The 14,508-nt window shown below is 34.2% G+C and overlaps 1 protein-coding gene across 9 annotated transcripts in view; it reads left to right on the forward strand.

Annotated features, from left to right (window-relative positions):
• The window catches only part of PPP3CB (protein phosphatase 3 catalytic subunit beta), a 46,690-nt gene that overhangs the window by 14,308 nt on the left and 17,874 nt on the right, over positions 1 to 14,508 (forward strand). For 8 of the 9 annotated variants that reach the window (XM_035330563.1, XM_035330560.1, XM_035330555.1 and 5 more), the window contains exons 3-8: positions 829 to 953; positions 4,205 to 4,316; positions 5,203 to 5,348; positions 12,481 to 12,620; positions 12,719 to 12,796; positions 12,892 to 12,986. In XM_035330563.1, the coding sequence (XP_035186454.1) occupies positions 829 to 953; positions 4,205 to 4,316; positions 5,203 to 5,348; positions 12,481 to 12,620; positions 12,719 to 12,796; positions 12,892 to 12,986 (696 nt within the window). Of the gene's footprint in view, positions 1 to 250; positions 382 to 828; positions 954 to 4,204; positions 4,317 to 5,202; positions 5,349 to 12,480; positions 12,621 to 12,718; positions 12,797 to 12,891; positions 12,987 to 14,508 lie in introns of all 9 variants that reach the window. The other variant, XM_035330564.1, reaches the window with a different exon arrangement.

Raw genomic sequence — 14,508 nt, forward strand, 5'->3', positions numbered from 1 at the left:
CTGACCAGTGACATTTTGCATCAACAGAAGGCATAGCCTCTTGAATGTCTGTTAATTGTTATCAGCAATACCTTCATGCAGAAACAAGAAAGCAGCTCCTGACTTCCATTGCACTGGAAACTCCTGTAGAAATGTGGAGTTAGGAGCACTTCTCTTCCAAATGATTTTTTTTCTAATTGTGAGATGACCTGGCTTTGCTGCATGCTCTTCAAAGTCTTCCCATCTGCTATCTTTGGCACTTCTGCCTTAGGTTGCTGACCACTGATCTTGTCCTGTCTCATATTCTAAAAACACAAGAAAAGTCCACTGTTGAAATAGTGAACATGGTTATTTGAAGGAGAAAAGTAACTGAGCAAAGAGAAGATATGATGATATTAAAAGGTATGTTAGTCTGACTCAGAAACAAAGGCATACTCTCCCTGCTTTTTTCAGTCCCATATGGGCACAGCAAATTGTTGCAAAGCAGAGTCATAATACGTTTTTCAAATTCATACCAAGGCAAATTACTGAAAATAGATAAGGGGTTGGGGAGGACAGTAAAGAGCTGCTGACTGACAGCTTTCAAGACTTTAATGCTCAGTGCATTAACTGCTTTTGAAGAATATTCCGCAGTTTGCCAGATGAAAATCTGGTTATCTGTGTGGTCACAGGTAGTGAGAACAGTATCTTGATGAAAATCAGATGGAGAAGCTTCAAAAACTTTGGTTATTTCTGCTTTATATGTTTTTTCTCTTAATTAGAAGTACTTTGTGGCTTTTAACTATGACTTAGTAACTTTTCTGTTAGATTTTTTTTTTTAATTAATTTGAACAAAATTTTTGCTTGCAGTGTGTGGTGATATTCATGGCCAGTTCTTTGATCTAATGAAGCTGTTTGAAGTGGGAGGATCACCTGCTAACACAAGATACCTCTTCCTCGGTGACTATGTAGACAGAGGTTATTTTAGTATAGAGGTAACTGAATATATTAATCTGTTTTGTCCTAAATTTTTCTATAAGCACACTTTCAAGGAGATTTTCAAATTAAATTTTAGGTCTGCTTTAACATGCGAATGTGTTCCTCCTTGCTGTGCTTTTTCCTAATACCAAGGCCTGCTTACGGGAGGATACTGACCAGCGATTTGGACTGTCCTGTTGGAGTCATCAGACTTAACTCATTTTTCCTCCTATTTATTTTTTGTTTGTTTGTTTGTTTTTAAGTTGAATTCTATAGCATATAGATAATTTTGTTTCTCTGGTAATATGCAGTAAGGTACATTTGTAAGTTTGGAGAACAGGTGAGTCATGACTGGGAGGTCTTTCTCTTCACTTATTAAAAATGTATATCCGTAGAAAGAAGACTCCTTTCACTGATGTAATCAAATGTTATTTAATAATTATTAATATTTTTCTTTACTAAAATTCTGAGGGCCATTACAGATATTCCCTAAGGATGACGTGTATCTCCCATTAATTTTTCAGTTATTTTGAATTCAAATAATTTCTTAATTTTCAGCATGCTTATTAAATATGTTCTGGAGATATTCACGTATTCCTGTCAATTAGTTTCATAGCTATGATTTTTAGACTTTTCTGGAGCTAGCATGGAAATTTCCTCAGCTTGGGATCTCGTCAAAGATACCAGATCTATTAGAGTGGCTTAGCATTTGAAATAGTCTTTTGCAAGGCACGGTATATGAGACTTTATATTAAAAGTGTGCTGTTCTAATAATGTGTGTGTGTGTGTATACTATGAAGGACATGCACAGTGCATTTTGGGATTCTTAGGGATAGTAGAGAGAAGATAGAGCAAGAATGATAGCCTCAGAATGTCATCTGTAAGGAAAAATTACAGCAGACATTCCCTATTTATTAGTTTGATCCTCATGGCCTGTTCTTGATGATTACAAATAATGTAATTGTCCTTGAAAAGGACATTCGCATAGCAACAACGAACTATAGCAACAATACAACAACTTGTCAGTCATTATAGTTAGGAAAAACTTTTGAACAATAGATGTGCTTGAATATTTCAATAAGAACAGTCTCAATTTTTTTTTCCTTCACATGTTCATAATTTAGTTTTTAATATAATGTTTGGGATGCTAAATATACTTACGGAATACGTAAAGATATGCTAAATATACTCTTGAAAACCCCTCCAAAGTTCTTAAAATGCTTGTCTCTCTTTGTTGGGATAGTCTGTGTCTCTTGCTCAAAGTGTCTTGTTGGAACATCGGTAAAGTACATGGCAGATTATCTGAATGAAGTTGAAATGCTGTGAGTACATGGAGTTGGCATGTGCTTTGCAATCCTGTTGAGAAAGAAAAAAATAGTATGCTAAAATCTTAAGGTCAGTCAGCCCTTTACCTCCAACTTTTTGCTTAAGAAAAAAAATAAAAGAAAAAAAAAATCCTAGGCAACTTTTTGCTTGTTCATCTTTAACATTTAGGAATGTTGAGTTAACCTCCAGGTTAAGTCTGGGAGTGTTCACATGTGGTCACTTCAAAATCTCTTTTAGTCCTTGGAAATGTAATATACTTTTGGTAAAATATTTGACTTTTCACAGAACAGGGAGGGTGAAATCTTATTAAAATGTACAAAAACTGAAATTTGTTTTTTTCATTAATAAATTATTTAATCGGGCTGTTCTGAAATGACTTTAATTGCATTGATATTTTAGTAGTAAATAATTCTCAATTAAATAAACGCCTTAACTTCTAATGGGAAAGATCACTTCATGTTTCCATAGTTCTCTAAGACAAATTTCTGGGACCAAGATGAAGGTCTTCACACAAGTGTATGCAAGCACTGAAAGTAACGGAAGATAAAGAACTCTGACATTAGTCTGTATGTAATAATATAAAAGAAATATGCTGGTACAAGAGCAGTTCAAAAATGTTCTTTGTTTATGTAGTAGGTACCATGCTTGAGAACATGGTAAATTTCAGCAATTGAATTAAATGTAGCATTTGTTTATTGAAAGGAAGGAACTGGTTTTACACTCTTGTATTACAAGTCTTTAAGGTTGCCAGTATTTATAATTCTTTCATACAACTGACTCAAAAAGAAGTTCACAATTGTGGAATTTGCCAAATTAATTCACATACTCATATGATGATAATCAGTCATTTTATCACAAACTGATTATGCTCGCTGCAGGGAAATGGTTTTAAAGAGTCTGGGAACTTCACCATACATCAAGATATTTTGCAGTTAGAAACGCAATGGGGAAAAATTGGGTATGATTAGCAAAATGATTAATTTATATGTTTTTACTAAGGTAAAATATCAGTAATAGTTTATCTAAACTTCTCAATAGAAGTCCTTGATGTATTTCTCCATATGTATGTAGCATTTTAAAAGTGTTCCTTTGTTTTCTTTCTTCCTTCATGTACTCATTGTACTATGCAAAAACAGTTGAAGAACGATACCTTCAGGGTTCTTGTACTGGTTAACAATATGATAGTAATAACTTGTAGGTGACTTTGATGTGGTTCAGAACTACCAGGATTTTAATCTTTCTGTGCTCAGTTAAAAATACAAGAATCAAATCTGAAGATAAGAAATACGTTTTTGGTGTTTAGGAATGACGGTGGAAACAAGCTCTAAACTTCAAAATTGTGCATGTTTCACAACTCTGTTTGCTACTAATGTTGCAATGATAACAATATATGGAAACTTATTATTTTACTTTGAATTTGCTGCTTGATCAGTGAATGAACAAGCAGCTTTCCAAGGTCGGGGGGGGAGATCAACTCTGTCCATTCCTAGCTAAATACACCCTAACGTGATATAGTTGTCTTTAATGTAAATGGTGTTGTATTTGTTTATTTGTTTTTATCTTTATTAATAAATGTTTGCATTCCTTCTTATGTGAGTCTTTAGAATCATATTTTGAAATCAGATTTTATACACAAACACATACATTGTCTAGATGAAGGAGTGTTCAGTAGTATAATTCTGTTGAATTTGACTTATTATTGATTGTCCAGTAAATACAAATACTTCTTTAGCATTCTGTGCATCGGTTCTTAGGAAGAGTAATAATTTGTATAACTCGGGTCCAGAACCTGTCTGTTGACTCGGGAGTAGTGTTGTATTTCAGAATGGCACATTAAGCTGTACTGTACCTACGTTTGAAACTGTTAACATGCTTACTCAAAGTTTCTGAGTAATAATAATTTTTAAAGTGTAATTTACTGTGTATCTTTGTTTTTCAACAGTGTGTGCTGTACTTATGGGTCCTGAAAATTCTTTATCCAAGCACATTATTTCTTTTGAGAGGCAACCATGAATGCAGACACCTAACGGAGTATTTTACCTTTAAGCAAGAATGTAAGTAGTGTCTAAGAATGTAAGATTAGCTTATGTCAAAGCTATTGATCTCTGGTCTCTCATTTTGCTTGAGAGATGTTCGTTAGTTTAATCAAATTTTTGCAAACAAGTGGAATGATGTGAATTTTTGTTAACAACTGACTTGTGTAGAATTGCTTGCAGTTAAGTGGGGCATTAGAGTGCAAGTATGAGAAGACTTGTATTTGTAAAGATATATTGTGGAGTAAATTTTGATGCAACCTGTTTTTAAAATCCTGGAGAGGAGTAGGTTATTTTTTTTATCTTGGCTATAACCAGGAGCATGAAGTAAGTTACTATCCAGTGTTGTAGAGCTAACAAGAAAAATAGGCGTGCTGCTGAGTATTTTTTCCATTTGGGAACTGATTTTAACTTATGCAAGCTGCTCCTCCCTTTGGAGGTTTGTGTAAGTATCAGTCCATCGATAAATGGATCATTTGGCCTGGTAAAACTCTCCTCAGTGAAGGTAGAAGTTATGTATTTAGATGTATAAACAGTTCTTAGCTTTTCACTGTAAATGACAAGTCACAAACTTCTTAATAGTATTATATATAAAAGTATGCTATGTAATTGTATAATGCAAAATAAATATATATATATTTAATTTTTTTAAAAACAAAAATAGTTTCTCTACACTTGCAGTAACAGAAGAGGAAATGAAAAAAAAGTTTTTGGTTCTGGAAGAGAATGTCTAAGAAATGTGCTTGCTATTGTGGTTTTTAGAAACATTCATTTCAACTTAAAAATATTTGTTTTTGTATATTTTAAGTGGTCATTTTATGAGGTTGGCTCTTCTATTTGTCATCTACTAGATTACCTTTTCCATGAAACATGGAATTCTTAACATTTTATATTTTCTTTCCTGCAGGTAAAATAAAGTATTCAGAAAGAGTCTATGATGCTTGTATGGAAGCTTTTGATTGTCTCCCCCTTGCTGCTCTTCTAAATCAACAGTTTCTTTGTGTACATGGTGGACTTTCACCAGAAATTAATACACTAGATGATATTAGGAGAGTGAGTATTATGTGTACTTGGAAATAAGTGGAAATACGGATATTTATGATGATATACAATTCATGTATGTGAAGTTGTCAATGTATTGTTTTCTGTTCTTGTCTGTTTTGAAAGTGTAAATCGGGATCTGAAATTGAGACCAAGAGTTTTTAAGTATGGTCCTGCTTAGCCTATCTGGCACATTTTTCATTAGTTGATCTCAACTGGGACAGCTTGAACTGTTACAAAACACACACAAAAACCATCAAAAATTCCACAGTCTCTTGATACTTGTAGTGCATGTAAAGAGCTTCATATCCAATCTAAATAGTGCTTTTATTTCTATCTAGATTAGATCTAGAGTTCTGATGGCTTTCAGAACTAAACTCAGAGAAGTTGTAGTCTTGAAATTGGTATATCAAACAACATTTCATTTATATTTCTTTGAAAACAGTTTTGTTTTGCTTTTACTCTTTGGAACAAAAGTATTTTTCTCTTTTTTGAAAGAGTATGAAATTGCAATATTTACTAGAAAGATTGCTATTTGAAATGGTAAATTTGGCAGGCAATTAACAGTTGTCGAATATTCGACCTTGTGGTAAATGTGCTGAGTATATCACATAAATAAGAATATAACACAAATATTGCAAATGAAAACAATGTTTTTAAAAAGAACAGTGGAAACACTGAATAGTTTAATAGCTTGTAATTTAAAGAGAAGAAAGTTAGTGAGGAAATAAGGTATCCATTTCTAATAAACTGGTTTCAGCTTGCATGGTGTGCTAATGTCAAGTAAAGATTGTATTGGATGAGAATTTTCAAGTTCAACTGCTTTCCTTTTTGTATACTTCTTTTTGACTTATTTTAGTTAACTCAGCTGGCATCTTGAATAAAGGACACAGCTCTTCTTCCAGGAAGGAGTACAGATTTTTTTTTAATTTTGGAAAGCTGGCATGCAGCCTGACAGGAATGATGTTTTATTATATCAGATCTTATTTTCAAAATTTGGATTATTCAACAGGGAATAAAAAAAGATAACCAGTTGTTTGAGGACTGGAAATAAAACTGCTTGAGCAGAATCCCTGCCTTCCCTAGGTCATTCCTGCTGATGCCTTTGGAGGTCAGGTACTAGAGATGAGGGATGGGAGTAAAGAGTGCTTCATCTTATGTTGAATCAGCTGCATGAGTGAATTTTGTTTTCTTCCTGGTGTGCCTTTATTCAAGACATATTTTCTAGTTTCCAAAATTCTAGGAGGAACTGTTGGATACTGGATAGGTTCCACTGAAAGCAGAACTTCTGAAGAGACCATGAAAACAACAAAAAACCTCTTTTGCCAGGCTTTTTGGACAGGCAGGTCTTACAAAACTTAAGATGTGCACCTCTTCTGTAAAGACTCAGCTGCTCTCAAATCTTTATCACTTGTACTGAGAACCTTTCCCCAAATATGCCAGTGCTACTTGATCAGAAAATGTGATAATATTTGTAATGGCTCTGTAGTCATTCCTGTATTGTTTCACTAAACAAAGAGAAATAAGAAAATTATACCTTCTTCATTAAAGATGCAAAAGGAAGAAGACAATAGTTTATAGTTTTATATAGGTAATAGTAAAGTTTGCTTTAGAACTTTTGTGGGTATTCTGGTTTTAAATATTTAGAGCAAGACCTCTAGTTAAGGGGTCTTGGTATAACTAATACTTTTCCATAAGATGACTTTTTCTCCTCATATTGGAATTTCTTCTATAATTTAACGAAGGAAATTTTGTTTTTAGTATATATGCAATATCTGAAAAATACAGAGGAAAAAAAGGGCCTATTGTGTTGCGTTGTGTTCACAGAAGTTGGTTTTAGAATCATGTAAAAGCAGAACCTTTTGAAGTATGTGTCCGAGCTACAGTACACAACATTCTATCACTTCTATCTATCACTTCTATTCTATCATAGTGGTTCGTTCTGTTGCAGATGTGAATTCACAGTTCTTTTACTTCATGAAATGAATTTTGGTACAAGAAACTGAGGCTGTAAATAAAACAAAGGGTTGAAATTCTGAAAGTATTCCCTAACGTAAAATCTAATGGCTGCATTTGGCATAGAATTGATTAAGTTTTATGGCCTTGGTAACATTAATAGTTTTATGTTTATGATGAACTTAAGTGAAACTACTATTAAACATAATCATAAGTCTTTTCCTGGGCTGCTTATAGAAGATTTTACATACAAAATGAGTTACAAAGTTCCTCTTGGCGAGTTGTGGAAGTTAAAATAGCTACATTATTTTCAGAATGGGGGAAGTATTTACAGAGTTCTTCTAAAAAGAAGCACATAAGTTTGCAATCAAGTTCAGTTTACTGAATGAGTGTGAAAAGCAAACTGTCCAGCAGCTGATAAACTTTTTTTGTAGACTTGAATAGGACATGAAATACAATTTTTGAAACTGAAACAGCAAGCATAACTTTATGCTTCAGTTATTTTCTTCAGAATTGTTTAATTATCTGTGGCTGATCTTAATCATTTTGGCAGTGTAGCTGGGAGTCTTGCCTGCTGTTACTCATCTTTCACTTAAGAGTGTACAAATAACAATGCTGCTATAGCATTAGAGGGGTTTCTTAACAAGTCAGAATTTTCAAGAGCTGAAAGACAAAACAGAGTCTGATTGTTAGAGAAACTTGTAATTTTGGATAAGCGTTTTTCTGTTTTTCCTATTTTTTGTTCCTTCCGTGAGAGGTGTGAATGTATCCTTGTATTTTGCTCCATGCATTTTCAGATCAAGACGGTTCTTGTTACGATTAGTGACAGCTAAAGTGTAGTTGATAGCAGCTTAAAATATGAACAGTTGGTTCTAAGAAAACTTTGGAATTATAGGTGAGGATGTAAAAAAAAAAAAGACGTTTATATGCATATGGAACAAGGTTTGTGGAGGCCTATTTCAAAAGAGATCCAAATAGTAGAGAAAAGGGAAAAGTACATACCTAATTTAGTTTTGTAGTATATAAATATTGATGGCTACTTTTATTTTTTCTGTCTTCATTTATTGTATTTTGTGTTTTCTTAGATGTTTCTCTACTACTTGTGCTCCATTCATTTTCTTTCTTTCTTTCTTTTTTTTTTTTTTTTTTTGCTTCTCCCTTTCCTCAGAATTACGGGCTGTCCAGTTGTATCTCATTTTTAAATTCACCAGGTTTTTGTACTGACTTGGACCATTTCAAAGTCTGGAATGTCAGTGTATTTCACTTAGAAATCTTACACAGCCAAGCAGAATGATGTGAGAAGAAAATGGTAGAAAAAGACAGGAAGAATATTTACAAGCTCAGTGGTGTAAATGGGAAGATGTACTGAAGCAATTTGCATTTTTGAGGCAATATTAACATGTACAGAAATCTGTATGCATTGTGCAGAGAGAAGTGAGAAGGCGAAGCGAGTACATTGTGCCATTCTGAGGGGGCCTTAGCACTTCTCACATTACAGATGAAAAGAAACATGGTCAGAGCTTTCTGGAAAGTAGCACAAATGAAACAAACCCTGGAAAAACACTTTAAAGAGCCACATTCAATAGGATTGTGATTTATTTTTGTTTTACTCTGAAGTCTTAAAACTAATCAGGTTTCAAAGTGTCAAGTAAACTTAATTAAAAGGTAATTCTGTAGCATTGGCCTGAACTTTTACAGGCTCTAGGTTACATTAGGATGAGTTATAAGCTTGTGTGTTTGTGTGTGTGTATATACATATGTATGAAAATCTGTGTTGTATATTGCTTCTGATGAAAACCACGTTTATAAGTGTAAGACAATGTTATTAGAACTGTTCCCAGAGCTTTTTTTTGCTTGTTTTTTAAAGAATCATCTGGTAACTTTTGGAAAAAGCAGTAGTCATGGGTTGGCAGCAGTTTCAGGAGCTGCATTAGAACTTGGCATACAATGATACTGTAAATTTATTTAAATTAAATAGGTGATTTGAAATGCTCGTTTTATATCTAGGAAAATACCATACACTTGTGATACAAGTGTGATGTGTGAAATGATTTCTGTAAACAACCAAGACAATTGTATACTATTGTAAGCCTTCTGGTTTATTAGCAGAAGTTCTTAATAAGGACAGCTCTCCTCTGCAAACATGTGTAAGCTTCGTCATCTGGCATAAGAGGGGAAATCAGCTTTAAGCAGCATACGAGTCAACTCAAAAAAAAAATCTGTATAGATGCATTTATTTTCTAGATGAAGTCTTATATCAGTATTGACATTCAGAAAGGTGATAAAACTACATGAATGAAGTTATTATTTTTGCTGGTGTACTCTTGTCTCCAGTAGATGACAACTGTCATAGTAGATATGACAGTAAAGCTTAACCAGCAAGATTGCTGCAAGTGCTTCTTATTTCCGAGAAACTGCAAGTTGTGAAACTTGCAGTAATCTGATTTTTATCCTCTGAAGTTCATTTACACAAATGTTAGGATTGTGTTGGTAGTGTGTCTCTTTAAGATGCATGACCATCAATGTAGAGATGCTGTTTAGTTGATTTTGTTTATGCTGCCAAGACCACTGCTGAAACAGAATTCCATGAATCTTGACTCTAAGACTAATGACTGATATGAAAATGTCAAGCTAAGGTTACAGGGTTTCTTAAAGAAGAGAGGCAAAGATTGTTTTATTTTTCCCCTCTGATTGACAACAAATGGTCATTCTTTCGTTTAGTTCTTGTCGTGGAAGTAAGGCTTGATCTGTAAAGTGCCTTGAAATTTATGGGTGCGCTCCTAGGAATCTCTTTAGAATCCCTTACTTCTTTTCTGTGGTATTCTGAGTTTTTTTCTTTAGTAATGTCTGTCTGCCACTCTTCACTGGCCTTCACATGATTTTTAGGGCTTTTACTACGTGATAGTTATCAGGAAAATTAGGTTAATTAAAACCTGTCTGTATCTTCAAGTATATGAAACTTCTCTGAAGGTCTTCTGCTTCAAAATTAAAGTATTTTTAATTTTCTATTCCTTAATATATCTCCAAGGTTTTGCTATTCCTTAATTTGAGCACTCATTTGGAGGTATGGTGCACTTCAGTATAGTAGCCTTGACTTCATAGTCCTAGTAAATTAATTTAGACTTAATTATTTTACAGTGTGCATTAAAAAATTCTACCCATTTCTGTTTCAACACCAGATATAGCAATTGTTATTCTTGAATAAAATTGTATCATACTCAGTTTCCTTAATCTTGCTTAGAAATACGTTAAGCTAATTTATATTGAGATTCTGCTTTGCTGTAGTCACAACATACTCAGAAATAGTTAATCATTAATATGTGCTTTGAATTGACTTGTTCTTTGTTAACTTTATTGCTGTTCACACTTAAAGAAACCTTAACCTGATTATTCTGATTTGATATATGCAATCTGGGTTGAATAGAAGTGACATTTCCTTAAATTTTGAAATGTCTTGGGAAATATGCCAGTTTTTAGATTGTCTAGTGAAAGATAAGCTGATTTGATGTGTATTTAAGTATATTTATTTTTTACAAGCTGACCTCCTTACTTCAAGAAATGTCTACATTATTGTTTCAAATGCTAAGAAAAAGTAGCTTGGGAGAGGTGTGTTGCTTGCAGCAGTGAAAACTTTATTTATAATGTCGTCTTCTATCCATTTGGCCAAAATCGTAAGGAAAATCTTTGAAGAAAAACTCAAGAAAATTTCTTAGAAATGCTTTCTAGACTTTCAGCCTTCTATGTTGCAGGAAACATCACTAAGCACAGAATTGAATCTTCCTGATTTGAATGCTTCCGTTAGCTTCTAGACACAAATTTATTGCTGGAGGTTTAGAAACTTGATGGTTTAATCTACAGAAATTCAGGTACTTGCAGAAGTTGATGGACTAATTTCTTCAATCTGGAAGGAATATTCCATGCCGGGTTTATCATCCAGTGTGGGAAATGTTAAACCACTGGACTTTTCATACTGAATAAATTCCAACAACAACTTCAGTTAATACCTGCCTTGCCATTATCTGGCAGGAATTTGTAAAGATCTGGACCTTTCCACTTATGTTACAGGTGGCAGCCTCGGGAGCTCTGATTTTCCAGGGCATGAGAGAGCTTGGCACTACTGCTGGTTCCATATTTGAATGGATTCCTATGGACCGTTAGACTCAAATTCACCAGGTGTTCACCAAACCTCCCTCCGAACCTGTCATGAAGAGTTAAGTGTTCTCTAGTACCATCAAAGTCATCTTCTTTGGTATGGGAGGTAAAGTGAGATAAATGCACTGTCCATCAAAGAACCGTTCCTACATTTCTTGGATAAAATCATCTTGTGAACAAACTCCAGCTACATAAAGATCAAATAAGCTTTACATTGAAACTGGGAAATCTCATTTCTGGGACGTCAGAGATTGATTGAATGGTACTTAAACAGGATATTTTCCTTTTACGTTAACAAATGTGCTGTCCTCCTTACCTCTGGCTCTTTTCACTGTGGTTACTAGCGATGTTACAGGCTGCTAGAGCAAGCGTTTCCAAGTGGAAATCCGTACAGAAGCAGCTAGAGGAAAGAAAAGCAAACAAATCAAGTCTCTCCCAACATGCTTATGGCCCATTACACCAGGGCTATATTTGAGAAATAAAGCCTGTATGAAAGAAGTCTAAGATGGCTATGCTAGTCATTTCTTCATTACATTGTTGAACAATCCATTATGGAGATGACTGTTTCAGGGGTTTGGTTTGGGTTTGATTTTTTGGACATATTTCCTTTATTCTAGTCAGTGCTAATTATTTGTGCTTTTCTTTTACCATTCTTGTTTTCTGTACTGTTTCTCTTTGCTAATTCCTAGTAGTGTCTCCAGATTGGTAGATACGGCATGTGCATGAAAAAGGACCATCTAGTTCCTAGTCTGTTACTTGACTTTATATTACACATATCCATCATTCTGGAATTACTCTCTTTTCTCCTTACAACTAATAAATCTTATTGCTCTTAACAGGTTTGGTTCTTTTGGCATGCCTCTGCCTTATTTCATGACGAGGAGAGGAAAAAATATACAGAACCTATTTCTCTTTGATATGGTTGGGTTTTATTCTGTAAATGTGTGGTATTGATGGATATGTAGTCTAACAAATGTGTAAAACTTACAGATTTAATATTTAAAGAATCTTTATGCTCTTGCTTTTTCTTAAACAGTTAGATAGATTCAAAGAGCCTCCAGCATTTGGACCAATGTGTGACTTACTGTGGTCAGATCCTTCAGAAGATTTTGGAAATGAAAGTTCACCAGAGCACTTCAGTCACAATACAGTCAGAGGATGCTCATACTTTTATAGGTGAGAGTATGCTAGGATCTGTTTAATACGTACATGCAAAGTCTTCCTGCATATTTTATAGAGGGTTTCTTTTACTCACAATTGTTTTCATTTCACAGCTATCCAGCAGTTTGTGAATTTTTGCAAAATAATAATTTGTTGTCAATCATTAGAGCACACGAAGCACAAGATGCAGGGTAAGTGCATTCCTTCAAGAAATTATTCACAGTGTAAAATATAAAAATAACTGCTTATTGCTGTAAGGTGTAAAATAATCTGTTTGGTTTTACAGTTATAGAATGTACAGGAAAAGTCAAACTACAGGGTTCCCATCATTAATAACAATTTTTTCAGCACCTAATTACCTTGATGTCTACAATAATAAAGGTAAGAACTTGTAATTAATATCTGTATGCAATGCTGAGGTAAAAATGTGTTGTTAAAATAGAAGTCTTACTACATAAGTCATGTAATGTCAACATTTTTTCCGCCAATTAATAAATTAAAGGACCAAAAAATCCTGAATGAAAGTTGTGTTGTGAAGTGACACACGACATAAATTACATTCTCATATAAGAGCACCTCGGAGCTGAAATGTGGGCAGAAGTTTCTGTTGTAAAAATTGTTGCTATTTAATACTTACGAACGCATCACCTGGTGTTTTCCAGTCAGGCAAGGCTTTGCAGTGCTGTGAGTTTTCACTCCTCTGGTTGTCTTTAGTTTGTGAACTAAAGTAAGGAAGGGAGGAAGCATTGGTAAGTAGCCTATGCATGAGGTAGTTCGTGTTGTGTATCATGGCATCTGAGAGTCTTTAATTATGGACGGAAGAAATTACATGTGGATGAAATCCAAGAAAGTAAATTGTGGTAGGTACCTTGGTGAGGAAAGAGACAGAAATGGACAAAAACCCCATGTTTACAAATAGGTAGTCACTGGGAAGAAAATGAGACATGTCCTGTGATGTTACAGGACAACAATGGCTGTGTTTGGGAGATCAGGGAAGAGCAGATACTGATCTAAATACTGATCATTTTTGGAAATGTTATTAGGGAGGTGTCAAACAATTTTCGTCCATACTCTGTTAGAGATGCAGTATAAAGTTGCACAGGAGACATGCTTAATAGTGAAGAGAAAGACATAACAGTCAGAATTACAGAGAGCTTAACTGTGAATGAATATTACTGAATATTATTCAGTATGAATATTGAATATTATTTACTATTACTATATTCAATACATTGAATTTTCTCCCACCCACCTCTGAAGAACCCTCATTCGCCCAACCCATACCATTTATGTGGGGTGATTAACTGCATGGAGGGAAGGATGAGCTGCTATTACTTGCACTTGAAAGTAAAGGAGAAATAACAATAGCTTCAACTGGCTTTTTATGTTTTTCCACCATCTCTGTGGATAACACTTTTTAAGAATCTTTTTCCCCTCAGCTATTCCCAGTGTAGTGCAAGCTTAAGTATGGAAAAGTGCAATCAAGGTTTTTTTTTTGTTGTTGTTGTTTTTTTTCCCTGTTTTGTTTCTCTGTGCTTTCTCCCTGATTCTTTTTGGATTTCCCTGGTTCTATTCCACCCTGTAAGCCTGTGTTCTGAGACTCCATGTTGCAATGTGGGAAGACACATGCCAAAAGTAAAACCTGAAATTGGATATGCTGCTGTTCTGAGCTAGGATTTTGTTTAAAATCCTTTTCAGGACTTTTTGAAATAATTGTTCATTGTAGACTTTTAATGGGATAGTACAGAACTAAACAGATAAGTAACAGTACTTTACACTGCAATAATTGTGGTAAAATAAAATACAGAATTCTCCATTAGAAATCTTATCATTTAAATACTGTGAAAGAAAGATAATGGAGTATCTCTGCTTTTATTTTGTCTGTAATATAAAAGTATTTTTA

The sequence above is a fragment of the Oxyura jamaicensis genome, chromosome 6, assembly GCF_011077185.1.
Source record: "Oxyura jamaicensis isolate SHBP4307 breed ruddy duck chromosome 6, BPBGC_Ojam_1.0, whole genome shotgun sequence".
NCBI classification, from domain to species: Eukaryota; Metazoa; Chordata; class Aves; order Anseriformes; family Anatidae; genus Oxyura; species Oxyura jamaicensis.